This window comes from Schistocerca cancellata, chromosome 2, assembly GCF_023864275.1.
Source record: "Schistocerca cancellata isolate TAMUIC-IGC-003103 chromosome 2, iqSchCanc2.1, whole genome shotgun sequence".
Lineage (NCBI taxonomy): Eukaryota > Metazoa > Arthropoda > Insecta > Orthoptera > Acrididae > Schistocerca > Schistocerca cancellata.
In genome coordinates, this window is record NC_064627.1 from 316,128,163 (window position 1) to 316,142,453 (window position 14,291).

Sequence of the window (14,291 nt, forward strand, 5' to 3'; positions counted from 1 at the left end):
TTAAACTACACCTTTCAGAAATCACTTACCTCACAAAAATCTTCATTACTCGAACTACTGCAATACAGCGAGCACCACTACTGCCAGCTAAATAAAAGATTCAAACTACGGAAGGCACTAACTACTGATAGGGATAGTTAGCAAATGAAAGATATTAATAGAGAACAAACAATGTATTTACCTTAATAGTCATAATATACACTCCTGGAAATGGAAAAAAGAACACATTGACACCGGTGTGTCAGACCCACCATACTTGCTCCGGACACTGCGAGAGGGCTGTACAAGCAATGATCACACGCACGGCACAGCGGACACACCAGGAACCGCGGTGTTGGCCGTCGAATGGCGCAAGCTGCGCAGCATTTGTGCACCGCCGCCGTCAGTGTCAGCCAGTTTGCCGTGGCATACGGAGCTCCATCGCAGTCTTTAACACTGGTAGCATGCCGCGACAGCGTGGACGTGAACCGTATGTGCAGTTGACGGACTTTGAGCGAGGGCGTATAGTGGGCATGCGGGAGGCCGGGTGGACGTACCACCGAATTGCTCAACACGTAGGGCGTGAGGTCTCCACAGTACATCGATGTTGTCGCCAGTGGTCGGCGGAAGGTGCACGTGCCCGTCGACCTGGGACCGGACCGCAGCGACGCACGGATGCACGCCAAGACCGTAGGATCCTACGCAGTGCCGTAGGGGACCGCACCGCCACTTCCCAGCAAATTAGGGACACTGTTGCTCCTGGGGTATCGGCGAGGACCATTCGCAACCGTCTCCATGAAGCTGGGCTACGGTCCCGCACACCGTTAGGCCGTCTTCCGCTCACGCCCCAACATCGTGCAGCCCGCCTCCAGTGGTGTCGCGACAGGCGTGAATGGAGGGACGAATGGAGACGTGTCGTCTTCAGCGATGAGAGTCGCTTCTGCCTTGGTGCCAATGATGGTCGTATGCGTGTTTGGCGCCGTGCAGGTGAGCGCCACAATCAGGACTGCATACGACCGAGGCACACAGGGCCAACACCCGGCATCATGTTGTGGGGAGCGATCTCCTACACTGGCCGTACACCACTGGTGATCGTCGAGGGGACACTGAATAGTGCACGGTACATCCAAACCGTCATCGAACCCATCGTTCTACCATTCCTAGACGGGCAAGGGAACTTGCTGTTCCAACAGGACAATGCACGTCCGCATGTATCCCGTGCCACCCAACGTGCTCTAGAAGGTGTAAGTCAACTACCATGGCCAGCAAGATCTCCGGATCTGTCCCCCATTGAGCATGTTTGGGACTGGATGAAGCGTCGTCTCACGCGGTCTGCACGTCCAGCACGAACGCTGGTCCAACTGATGCGCCAGGTGGAAATGGCATGGCAAGCCGTTCCACAGGACTACATCCAGCATCTCTACGATCGTCTCCATGGGCGAATAGCAGCCTGCATTGCTGCGAAAGGTGGATATACACTGTACTAGTGCCGAAATTGTGCATGCTCTGTTGCCTGTGTCTATGTGCCTGTGGTTCTGTCAGTGTGATCATGTGATGTATCTGACCCCAGGAATGTGTCAATAAAGTTTCCCCTTCCTGGGACAATGAATTCACGGTGTTCTTATTTTAATTTCCAGGAGTGTGTATATATATATAGCAGTTCATGACAAATTACAAAACTCCGCCATCTCTCTCCCCACATCCACCACTGCTGGCGGCTCACCTCCAACTGCGCAACGCTACGCGCTGTTCACATCCAGCTGCCGCTGCCCAACACTACAATGGCAGACAACAATGCAAACTAGCCACATACTGCACACAGCACAGCCAGTGATTTTCATACAGAGCGCTACGTGGCATTACCAATATAAAAATCTAAACAGCCTACTTACAGACTGAGAATCCGCATTTCGCGATCGAGAAGTCTATTCACCCTCAACAGGTGACTGTGTGGTGTGCTGTGTCCAGTCACGGTATAATTTGTGCGATATTTCTTGATGGCACGGTGACTACCGCACGGTACGTGAAGGTTTTGGAAGATTATTTCATCCCGACTATCCAAAGTGACCCTGATTTCGACAAGACATGGTTCATGCAAGATGGAGCTCGACCCCATAGAACCAGGGGAGTGCTCGATATCCTGGAGGACCACTTTGGGGACCGCATTCTGGCTCTGGGGGATGTTTCCAGAATGTCTCCGCTATATCCTTTCTTTCAGGAGTGCTAGTTCTGCAAGGTTCGCAGGAGAGCTTCTGTAAAGTTTGGAAGGTAGGAGACGAGGTACTGGCAGAAGTAAAGCTGTGAGTACCGGGCGTGAGTCGTGCTTCGGTAGCTCAGATGGTAGAGCACTTGCCCGCGAAAGGCAAAGGTCCCGAGTTCGAGTCTCGGTCGGGCACACAGTTTTAATGTGCCAGGAAGTTGGAATTTTCTTGTTTTTATTAAGTTATTAGACTTACATCGAGACAGAAGAATGTGAAAATCAAGTGCTATATACACTGATCAGCCAGAACATGATGCCCACCGACCTACCACCGATATGATAGGAGCGTCACCTGGACTGCTAGTCAGACATGGTCTTCAGTTTCAGCTTTCCTAACCTGTTATTGTCAAGTGTGTGCCTGCAGGGGATGGTTGACCGTGATGACTAATTGTGCTTCTGACGTTCTTACAGATGGCTATCAAATGAAGAGAAAGTAGAATGCATACCCTCGTGTTTGCACACTAACTTGGCCCACAGAGCACTGCATCCTGCCTGGCGTGACACTAGCGCATGTCACGAGGTAGTTTGTTGTAGCCCCCCTAGGCCGTCGCTACGTATCACTGTGCCCGGGTGACCAGAGACAGTGGCGGTGTTGCAGATGTGCGCGCCGCCCGCGGTGTGCTGCGTGCTGGCGGGCGTGGCGCTGGCGCTGGCGGTGGCGCGCGGCCAGGCCGGCGGCGCCTCCCGCTACCGCTGGACCATCCCCAAGGAGCAGATCTTCAGTGACAACAAGGTCATCCCATTCGACCAGCAGGTCTCCGAGTTCCTCTACAAGGGCGAGACCAAGATGTGAGTACCGCCTCCAGCAGACTGTGTTTCAAGTGCAAAGCGATTACAAAGTAACGATCACTTATTCTTCCGATAAACTCAGCAAAATGACTTCATCAAGCTGAGTTCTTTCTCTTATTGCTGCTATAAATACTCATTGCAGTTTTTGTATCCTATTTATGTATGGATCTGAGCACTATGGGACTTAACATCTGGGGTCATCAGTGCCCTAGACTTAGAACTACTTAAACCTAACTAACCCAAGGAAATCACACACATCCATGCCAAGGCAGGATTCGAACCTGCGACGTGCGACCGTAGAATTATGTATGATCCCTCCCTCCACGGTCGCAGGTTCGAATCCTGCCTCGGGCGTGAATGTATGTGATGTTCTTAGTTAGGTTTAAGCAATTCTAAGTCTAGGGGACTGATGACCTCAGATGTTTAGTCCCTTAGTGCTTAGAGCCATTTGAACCATTTTTAACCCCCTCCAAACACAAATCCACACTCCAATATTAGTTGTTTTTGTACGTTTATCCTTGTGATCGACAGTCGACGGGACTTCAGCCGTTTATTTGTGTAATACATTATAACACCTGCAAGCCATAGGTTTGATGTTATTTTCCTATACAGCAACTAGATTCGGTGACTCACTACACCATCTTCACGCATAGGCTGACGCTGACACATACACGATACACGATCCCATCCGTGGCCAACAGCTGTGAACTCGCTTCCGCGGATTACTGTAACAGCGATGTTGTGTCTGCAACCATCAACTACCAGTTGTTAGCTGATGGTTGCAGAGTACTATAACAGCGATGTTGTGTCTGCAACCATCAACTACCGGTTGTCAGCTGATGGTTGCAGAATACTATAACAGCAATGCTGTGTCTGCAACCATCAACTATCAGCTGGTGCGAAACGAAACACTCGAATTCGCAACAAGTGCCCTCTTAATCGGCACGCACGAAATAGACAACTTTTAGATGCTCATGGCAGACCAGCTGCACAAGCTTGGTACATTCTTCTAAAACTGAATGGAGCAAGTATATGACCTCCACCGCTGCTTACAACGTTCTGAAAGAATATCGTAAATACTAGACCAATGAACAAGATGTAAAACGAGACAAATTATACATAAACAAGAAAATTTTATACGAATTAAGGAGCCCGACAATGCTTCGCAATTGCTAAACATGTATGGGAATTTCTTTTACACCCTAAATTCCTTACCCACCCTCTCTCTGCCTGTATTGTCATCCCCCCCCCTCTCTCTCTCTCCATGCATCTCCTCCTGCCCCATCTCTCTGTGCGTAAACTCCTCCCCCCTGTCTCCGTCCATCTCCGCCTCCCTCTCTTGTATGTCCATTTCCGTCAGGATGTTCAGTATCTCCGTACATGTCCTTCCCCTCCCCCATCTCTTGTGCATAATATCCTCCCCCTTCTCTCTCTCTCTCTCTCTCTCTCTCTCTTTCTCTCTCTCTCTCTCTCTCTCTCTCCATTTTAGCCTGAATGTTCATTAGAGTCTCTTGAAAAATTTTGAAGTAAATCCATCAAGATCTTTTCAAGACTTTTGGTAACAACGTTTCCCCTTTATTTGTATTACATACATTTATATATGTAATATGTTATAAAAAATAATTAAACCTGTGTTCGTCCGACTGTTCATTAGCGTATCTTGTAAAATTTTCAAGTAAATCGGTAGAGAAATTTTTGAAATTTGTACTAACTACGCCTCTCCTTTATATATGAGATATATATGTATATATTATATATACTACAAAAAACAAGTAGACTATATCAGTCCAAACGTTCATTAGAACTTCGCGTAAAAATTTGTGGTACGTCGGTCAAGAACTTCTCGATATTGTCGGTAACAACGTTACTCCTTTATACAGTATATTACCTATGTATTTCTACGCTATGTGTACAACTGTCAAACTGATTTTTTTGTCATGAAAGCATGTGACAGCATACCATCCACAACTACGCACAAAAAAATCAATTATATCAGTCGAGCCGTTGTCAAGTGATGATCTTCCACAGCTGATTTTAATTTCCGACTTTTCTGCTGGATTTTTCAAACTTTTTTGGGGGTACAAATCTTCTCCTGATAATGACGAACACGGCAAAACAAAAAATAAACGAAATCGGCCAAGCCGTTCCCATGCATGCGGCAACTGATTTTTGTTTACATAGATTTCACATACAGAAATATCCCTTACAACAACTGTATAGAAACTTCCTGGCAGATTAAAACTGTGTGCCTGACCAAGACTCAAACTCGGGGTCTTTGCCTATCACGGGAAAATACTGTATCGACTGAGCTACCCAAGCACGACTCACGACCCGTCCTCACAGCTTCAATTCCACCAGTACCTTCACAGAAGCTCTCCTGCAGACCTTGCAGAATTAGCACTGCTGGAAGAAGGGATATTGCGGACACATGGCTTAGCCACAGCCTGGGGAATGTTTCCAGAATACAATTTTCACTCCACAGCGGAGGGTGCGCTGATATGAAAGCGGGTCGTGAGTCGTGCTTGGGTAGCTCACATGGCAGAGCACTTGCCCGCAAAAGGCAAATGTCCCAAGTTCGAGTCTCGATCCGGCACAGAGTTTTAATTTTCCAGCAAGTTTTTTATCATTACACACTCCGCTGTAGAGTGAAAACTTCATTCTGCAATCAACTGCATTTCATTTTTATGTTACGTTCTGCTCACGGCTGCTTTGTATTAAGCGCACTTTACAAATTATAATCTATCAGTTCCGCCATTTATGAATAAATATAATTTGTGTTGTAGGAAATCTAGCCTCTCTATGGTTTTTGTGGTCGTTTTGATGAGATGTCCATTTTTTGCATACTTAATTTTGACGTATGTATAAGTTCGTTCAAGCTTCAGACTTTTTGCAGACTTGAAGATGTTTGGGTGAGGAGATTCACACGAAGAACTGAAACAGGAATAAATGCATTCAGAAACGATAGTCGTTCTCCACAAGGATGCGCAGTCTCTTGCCAAACTGTGAGGAGGAAATAGTGCATTTTCTTACTCATCAATGTAATTTTCAGTTAGGTAACTGGAAAATTTGGTGAGCTTTTGGTTTTGTGGCTGTATGCTGACCATATGATCAAAAACACCATTAGCATCTTGAGGATTTAAGTAACAGCCCAAAGACGTAATGCAGCCACTGGCAGTTTTCACTGTTTTGGTCTTTGTATATCAAAGTCAAGCCAAGTATCTGTATTTTTCGCCACCTGAAACATGTAGAAAAAAATTTTCTGGCAATTTAAATGGCAAAAGTTTAAGGTCTGCAACTTAAGCAGTGTACACAACGCTTGACCTAATTTTAGGAATAACGTAATTGAAGAAATAACTTAATTTTAGGAATAACTTAATTTTACACATAACTCAATTTTAGGAATAATCTGATTTTAGGAATAACTTGATTTTAGGAATAACTTGATTTTAGGAATAACCTGATTTTAGGAATAACCTGATTTTAGGAATAACTTGATGTTAGGAATAACATGATGTTAGGAATAACATGATGTTAGGAATAACTTGATGTTAGGAATAACTTGATGTTAGGAATAACTTGATGTTAGGAATAACTTGATTTTAGGAATAACTTGATTTTAGGAATAACTTGATTTTAGGAATAACTTGATTTTAGGAATAACTTGATTTTAGGAATAACTTAATTTTAAGAATAACTTAATTTTAGGAATAACTTTATTCTGCTGCGTTTTAAATAAGGCAAAAAAATTTCTATATTAATTTCGGCCGTTTAACATCCAACAGTAATAAAGTTTTCTTAATATAGCAATTACAGTTGCTGTTACCAAGCTTGAACTAGATGGGAACGCAGGTTTCATATTGTAGTGGATGGATGTTGGAAGTCATTTACCACCGGTTTCAAATTAAAATACAGCTGCCTCTTCCTGCATTCATCTTGAACACACTATATGATTCTAAAATGTGTTTGCTTCTTCTCATCTTTTAAATGGCTAAACGTTAATGGTACCCAAGAACCTCAAGAGTAACTGTGGATCGTGAATAAACGGAGAAAGGCCGGCCGGAGTGGCCGAGCGGTTAAAGGCGCTACAGTCTGGAACCGCACGACCGCTACGGTCGCCGGTTCGAATCCTGCCTCGGGCATGGATGTGTGTGATGTCCTTAGGTTAGTTAGGTTTAAGTAGTTCTAAGTTCTAGGGGACTTATGACCACAGCAGTTGAGTCCCATAGCGCTCAGAGCCATTTGAACGGAGAAAGTGTTTCGCTGCATAATGAAAAGTACCATCCATCAATGTAGTATCCTGCTGACATAAGAACTGTAGACTGGAGTCGATTGTGAAATAATATGACCATTTTCCATATCATTATTTAATACAAAAGCTTCGTCTTCTGTAGTTGTTACCTGCATCTGTGATAAGGCAAACTGAATTTCCATCGTGGCTTTTGACAGTTTCGGCATACTCTTCAAACGAGCGTGAGTAATGTTGTAGAGAGAATATGCCTTACATACCTTCGTTAATGAGTTGACGGTTGTCGGCCTGTCATCTACTTCTTTGCAAATAAGCTTTGATCCAAAGCTTTCCCTTTTGTTTTAAAGGTTTTTTAATAGCATTCCTGTTTAATAAGTGTTTTGGAAACGGTGTGTGGCCATGAGTACCTTCCAAACACGAACTTCAGTTTCAGCTCATTATTGTAAAATAATTAAACAGAATACCGCGCATTTTTATCACAGCATCGCCATCCACGTTCTTCAGTTCCCAGAACTCTTCTTTAAGATTTGAATTTATAACCATCGCTGGTTGAATGTATATTACCACGATCACTGGGAATAGGTTGGAAAATGTGACCTCTCGCATTTTTCGATTTGATAACTAACTTGAACTACACAACGAAACACAGATTCTGCACGAATGTTAGTGCGTCGCTGTCAATCGGTTAGGGCTAGAAACACCACCCCTTGACTCATACCTACTAGGGTCGGGCCGTCATCTTACTTGGGTACAGGGTGGCCGAGTTCGAGTGTGGGAGTAACTGACTCCTTCACAGTCATTAACGGTTGCCTACTTCGAGTCTCCCCATTTCTATCCCTGCTGACACCATGTTAAACTCCTCTAAAGTGAGCACTGTGAAGTGAAACATCTGTCCCTCACGATGGTGTCGTTCTGCCACATTATATCAGCTGCCAACGATGTATTTAATAAAAATATCGAAAGCAACCGGGGCCAGTTTTGGCAATACGATGTCTTTTGGAAAGTCATTGACTAGCTCGGTTGTGGAGCGAGTGTTGTCTCTGCTGGGACAGAGAGTGTACGGTCAGAGGGAAAGGCAATAGAGAGTTGTTTGTTAATGGACAGCTGGGACAGTCGGAAGCTTCCAGTGAGTGTTGAGTTAGAGGTTGCATCTGTAACGTCGCCAACGGAGTGAATATTTAAATTCCCTCCGAGTGCGGTGTCTGTTTACAGTTTCTGAAGACTGCCGCAAACCATGTCGCTGTCCATGCCTCTGAGAATGAAATGCACGGTGGCTATAATGGCAGCTACCTTCCAAGGTTCTTCGGAGTACTCCATTGTCCTGTTTGGGACCTAGCGTTTTGGGATACCACGGCAGTTCTGCTGACAGCACTCTGGTTTGGAGGTAGAAGACGCCAGCAGAGACGCCAGAAGAAATATTTCAGTCTGCAACCAGTATAAGATCTAGATCCCATGTATGAATTCTTAATGACAATATAAAGAAAGAAGAATTTCTGGGTACATCCTTTCATTGCTGCACGTGACGTAAATAGTTTATTTCACACACTCTACAGTGATTTAAGAAATTACAGTGTTCAATTTTTCAGTATCGTGAGAATGTCAGTATGTTCATTTGATGAGTTAGTGGAGTTCCCCCGAGATGAACTGAAGAAGGAGGACACAGTGTGAAAGAAAGTCGTCTCTCCGGAAAAAGATTTTCTTCACCTGTCTAATCAGCAGCTAATTATTTGTTGTTTGCAATGATGTTCATAGCTTTAGTTGTAACTTAAATGTACACACAGAAGTGATTCATCAGTTTTAATTTGAAAAGTGCATTACTACAAAATCTAATTCAGTTTAGAAATATTTTAGATAACAAGTAGAAAACCTATCTCATTTGTTTACGTACCTCGATTCTTAAAAGAATTCTACCACGTCTACTGTATCGGATCCATTAGCATCATTTGCTGCAGCAGGAAATGTATCTGTATCATATTGGTCTGGAAGCAGGTTTTGAGGACAGCCTTCAAATATGCGATAGTACTGTACTTTTTTGTGTTGGAAAGTTCTTATGATTGGAATGAGCATTATGAATAGATTGTAAGGAAACTGAGGATCCATAATTTCCAGTTTCTCCAACTAGTCAGTGTCCTGAAGTGCATTAGCATTCTTTCATTGTGATATCCAGAGGTGAGTTTCTTCAAACGGGGCTTCATTTAAGACGCCAATGATTCCCAATTTGTCTATTCGATTTTCTGTTCAACGTTTGAACAGACCTGAGATCAAGAGCCCCAAAGTGCTGGTCTCATCTGAATCTTGCAGATAAAAGAGTCAGTGTCAAAACTACCCATAGCGAACGTGCGGAACTGGAAGAACCTGCGAGTGAGCTGTAGGTAGCTCTTGGCAGCCAGGCGCGGGACCGGCCATAAGCTACTGAGCATTCCACAGGCTGAGCTCTGCTGGGAGAACTGCCACACTCAGACACTTATAGCAGGTGTGGCAAGCTCCACTAGGCCTGACCTCTGTTCCAGAAGAGCTGGCACGACATCCTCGTATCACAGGCAAAACCCATTTTAGGCCCAAGCTGTGCAAGCCACCGCTTTGGGTGCCAAGCTCAGAGGGGTGGGTGCAAGAGACTCTCAAAAAGTAAGATTTATATAAAGGACTTGTCACAGTAGCGGCTGCTTGGGGCGTCAACCTGAGGGGCGCGTCCAAATACAAGATTTGTGTACAATGCGTACCACAGTTACCAGCGAAAATTAAAGTGATTGAAAGTGTGCGAGAGAAAAGTACAGAGTGCGGGTGGACTCAAAATTATAAGCCGCTTGTGTGGAAAAATGTTCACGAACCAGCCCTGGTAGTAGGGGCCTTTGTGTTGGCGAGGAAGACGAACAGCCAAACTGATGAACACACTGAGGTGACAAAAGCCATGGGACCGCAAGAGACAGCGATTTGGACATATACATATGATGGTAATATGGCGTACGCAACGTACAAAATGGCATTACGCTGTGGAAACTGTCATTTGTAATCAGGTGATTCGTGTAAAAAGGTTTCCGAAGTGATTCTGGTCACATGACGGGAATTGACAGACTGAACACGGAATAGTATTTGAGACTAGAGGCATGAGTCATTTCAGTTTCGGAAATCGTTAGGGAGTTCAACATTTTAAGCATAACCTCTCACCACGGACGGCACAGTGACCGACAACCTTCACTCAACAAGGCGTTGGAAGTCCCCTGCAGAAATTAAGCCATGCTGGCTCTATAGCCGTCTAGGTCAGTGTGGATTTTGTTCACGAAATAACCTCTCTATTATGTCCCATAAGTGTTGGATGAGAGGCCCAAGTATTCTCTAGAACCATTGAGAATAGTCTTCATATATATACTTGAACGGCTGTGGCCTGGTGACTTGGCGCACTGTCGCCCATAAAAATTTCATGCTTTTTCGGGAACTTGAAGTCAATGAATGGCTGGAAATTGTCTCAAAGTAGCCGAACAAACCAGTTCCAGTCAGTGATCGGTTCAGCTGGACCAGAGGATCCAGTCCATTCAATGCAGACATAGCCCACATCCTAATGAAGCCCCCACCAGTTTGCGCAGCGCCTTTTTGGCCACTTGGATTCACGGCTGCGTGGGATCTGCCCAACACGCTGAACCTACCATCAACTGTTACAAACCGAAATCGGGACCCGTGTGACCAGGCCACGGCTTTCCAGTCGTCTAGAGACCAACCGATGTGGTCACGAGCCCAGGAGACGCGCTGCAGGCGGTGTGGGGGTGTTAGCAAAGGCATTCGCGTCAGTTGTCTACTGCACAGCCCATTAAGTCCGCCGGCCGGAGTGGCCGAGCGGTTCTAGGCGCTTCAGTCTGGAACCGCGCAACCGCTAAGGTCGCAGGTTCGAATCCTGCCTCGGGCATGGACGTGTGTGATGTCCTTAGGTTAGTTAGGTTTAAGTAGTTTTAAGTTCTAGGGGACTGATGACCATATAAGTTAAGTCCCATAGTGCTCAGAGCCATTTGAACCATTTGACCCATTAAGTCCAAATTTCACCCTATTGACTTAACGGATATTTTAGATATACGTCCCATAGTGATTTCTGCAGTTACAGTTATTTCACGCAGTGTTGTTTGCCTGTTACCACTGACAACTCAACGCAAACGCCACTGCTCTCCGTCATTAACTGAAGAACGCCGGCCACTGAGTTGTCCAGCCGGCCGCGGTGGTCTAGCAGTTCTAGGCGCGCACTCCGGAACCGCGCGACTGCTACGGTCGCAGGTTCGAATCCTGCCTCGGGCATGGATGTGTGTGATGTCCTTAGGTTAGTTAGGTTTAAGTAGTTCTAAGTTCTAGGGGACTGATGACCACAGATGTTAAGTCCCATAGTGCTTAGAGCCACTGAGTTGTCCGTTGTGAGAGGTAATGCCTTGAAATTTGGTATTCTCTTGACGTTGCGGATCTCGGAATATTGAATTCCCTATCGATTTCGAAATGGAATGTCCCATGCGGTTAGCTCCAACTATCATTTCGTGTTTTAAAGTCTGTTAATTCCCGTCTTGCGGCCATAACCACGTCGGAAGCCATTTCACATGACTCACTCAAGTACAAACGACAGCTCCGCCAATGCTCTTGCCTTTCATATCTTGCGTACGCAATACTACCGCCTTCTGTATATGTGCATAACGCTATCCCTTTACTTTTGTCAGCTCAGTGTGTTACCACAAATATTTTAATAAATATAGTAAGATATAAACATGAGCGTTCGGCAAAAAGGCTTACAAGCCAACGAGACACAGAGCATCAGAACAAAAACATAAAAGACAAAATACAACTAAAACAGAGGGACAGATATTATACAGTAATATATCTAAAAATTGAGCAATACGACAACGGCAGGTGAAGGGTGGTAAGAGAATGATGTTAACCATTACGAGAGGTAATCGTGTTTAGACTCGTTTTAAAGACCAAAAACAAAGTCTGATTATAAAACACAATGCCAGCATTTGAATGATAATGTACGTAACAGGAATAGCAACACAGTCATATAAAAGAGCACGGTCCATCCATGCTGCACAAGACGTAATAAAAATATGGGAGAAATGAAAGGAAGCCATAAACTGTGAGTCTGCAAAACGATTTAAGCAGCTATGTAGTGGATGAGTGCACTGTAAATCAGGTACAGTAGGATTAATGCAATCACTCAGTAGTTAAAATAAAATAACACAAACTAAATTAAATCGATGAGAGTTTGTCTCAATTGTGATGTTTACTCTACAAAATGAAGAGTGCTTTTTATTGAAAAGGACTTTTCCGAAGTTTTATTAGCCTCTTATTAAGATCTCTGTTTAGTTTGTAAGTAGGTACCATATGGTTATTAACAACTGGATGAAAAAGATGCGATTGTTTATGTACCTTTAACTGTGATCTTAAAATGTGTGTAATTGGGATGATAATAGTCATTCTCCTTTAATGTTCCCATTGCACTTATACTCCTCTTTCAAATTTTTTTTCGGCTTCCTACACTGTATCTTCCAAAGACAAGTTGAATGAGGTGATGACGAGTTACAATCCCGCGTTGCATTCTTCTTAGCACGGACTTTCAGACTGAGATCTCGTGTAATGCGATGTTTGTGATCAGGGTGCTAGTCGGGAGTGTGTGTGCCGGCGATGATCCCTGCCCTGGTGTGAGGTGAGGTGAGGTGAGGTAAGGTGGTCCCTGGCACCGGGCAAGGCCGCGCCCTCCGCATTACACAATGGCACACGCGGCCGCCGCGTCACGTAAGGCCATTCAGCGGAACCTGTTCCCAGCCGGCGGCCAGCACTGGGTCACTGTTCCCGCACACTCGCCCCATTTTGGAGCAGCTGCGCAAAAGTGCCTTTCCTCGTTTCCTGACTGGTTCTACGGGGCCGCTCTTCTGACTACCTCATCATCTCAGGTAGTAGTACCACTGAGGTGGCGAAAGTAATGAGACAGCGATAGTGTCGTGTACACAGGGTTAAGAGGCCAACGCATTGGCAGAACTATAATTGGAATCAGCTGATTATTGTGAAAATATCTTCGACGTGACTATGGCCGTACGAGAGAAATTAACAGACATTGAATGCGGAATGGTGGCTGGAGCTAGAAGGATGGGCATTCCAGTGTGGAAATCGTTAGCAAATTCAATATTCCGAGATCTAAAGTGTCAGTAGTGTGCCGAGAACACATTTCAGGCATTACCTCTCACCGTGAACAACACAATGGCTGACGGACTTCACTTAACGACCGAGAGCAGCAGCGATTTCGTAGAGTTGTCAGTGCTCACAGACGAGCAACAATGCGTTGAATAACGGCAAACATCAATGTGGGACGTACGTCGAACGTATCCTCTGGGACAGTACGTCGAAATCTGGCGTCAGTGGGCTACTACAGCAGACGACCGACCCAAGAGCCTTTCTTAACAGCACGACATCGCCTGCAGCGCCTCTCCTGGGCTCGCGACCATAGCGGTTGGACCCTAGACGACTCGAAAAGGGTCGTGACACTATTCAGTTACTTGGACACCATTTGTACCCTTACATGGACTTCATGTCCCCAGACAACGATGGAATTTTATGGGTGACAATGCGCCATATCATCGGGCCACGATTGTTCGCAACTGATTTGAAGAAAATTCTGCACATTTCCAGCGTGTTATTTTGCCACTCAAATCTCCCGACATGAATCCCACCGAACATTTACAGGACTTAATCGAGAGGTCTCTATGTGCACAAAATTCTGCACCAGTAACATCTTCACAATGATTGACAGCTATAAAAGCAACATGGCTCATCCTTTCTGCACATAACTTCCAGCGACTTGTTGCGCCCATGCCACATGGAGCTGCTGCACTACTCCGGGCAAAAGGAGGACCGATCCGATATTGGAAGATATCCCATGATTTTCGTCGACTCAGTGTATGCAGTCTACATCTACAACGTGATACAACTGCTGCTATACAGGGGTTTTATGCAACCCGAAACGCTTTCAAATACCACGCAAAAGGTATAGATTTTCTC

At 45.0% G+C, this 14,291-nt stretch overlaps 1 protein-coding gene across 1 annotated transcript in view; it reads left to right on the forward strand.

Annotated features, from left to right (window-relative positions):
- The window catches only part of LOC126153649 (protein NDNF), a 390,376-nt gene that overhangs the window by 101,342 nt on the left and 274,743 nt on the right, over window positions 1-14,291 (forward strand). The window contains exon 2 of the mRNA XM_049916085.1: window positions 2,838-3,028. Coding sequence (XP_049772042.1) covers window positions 2,838-3,028 — 191 coding nt within the window. The remainder of the gene's footprint in view (window positions 1-2,837; window positions 3,029-14,291) is intronic.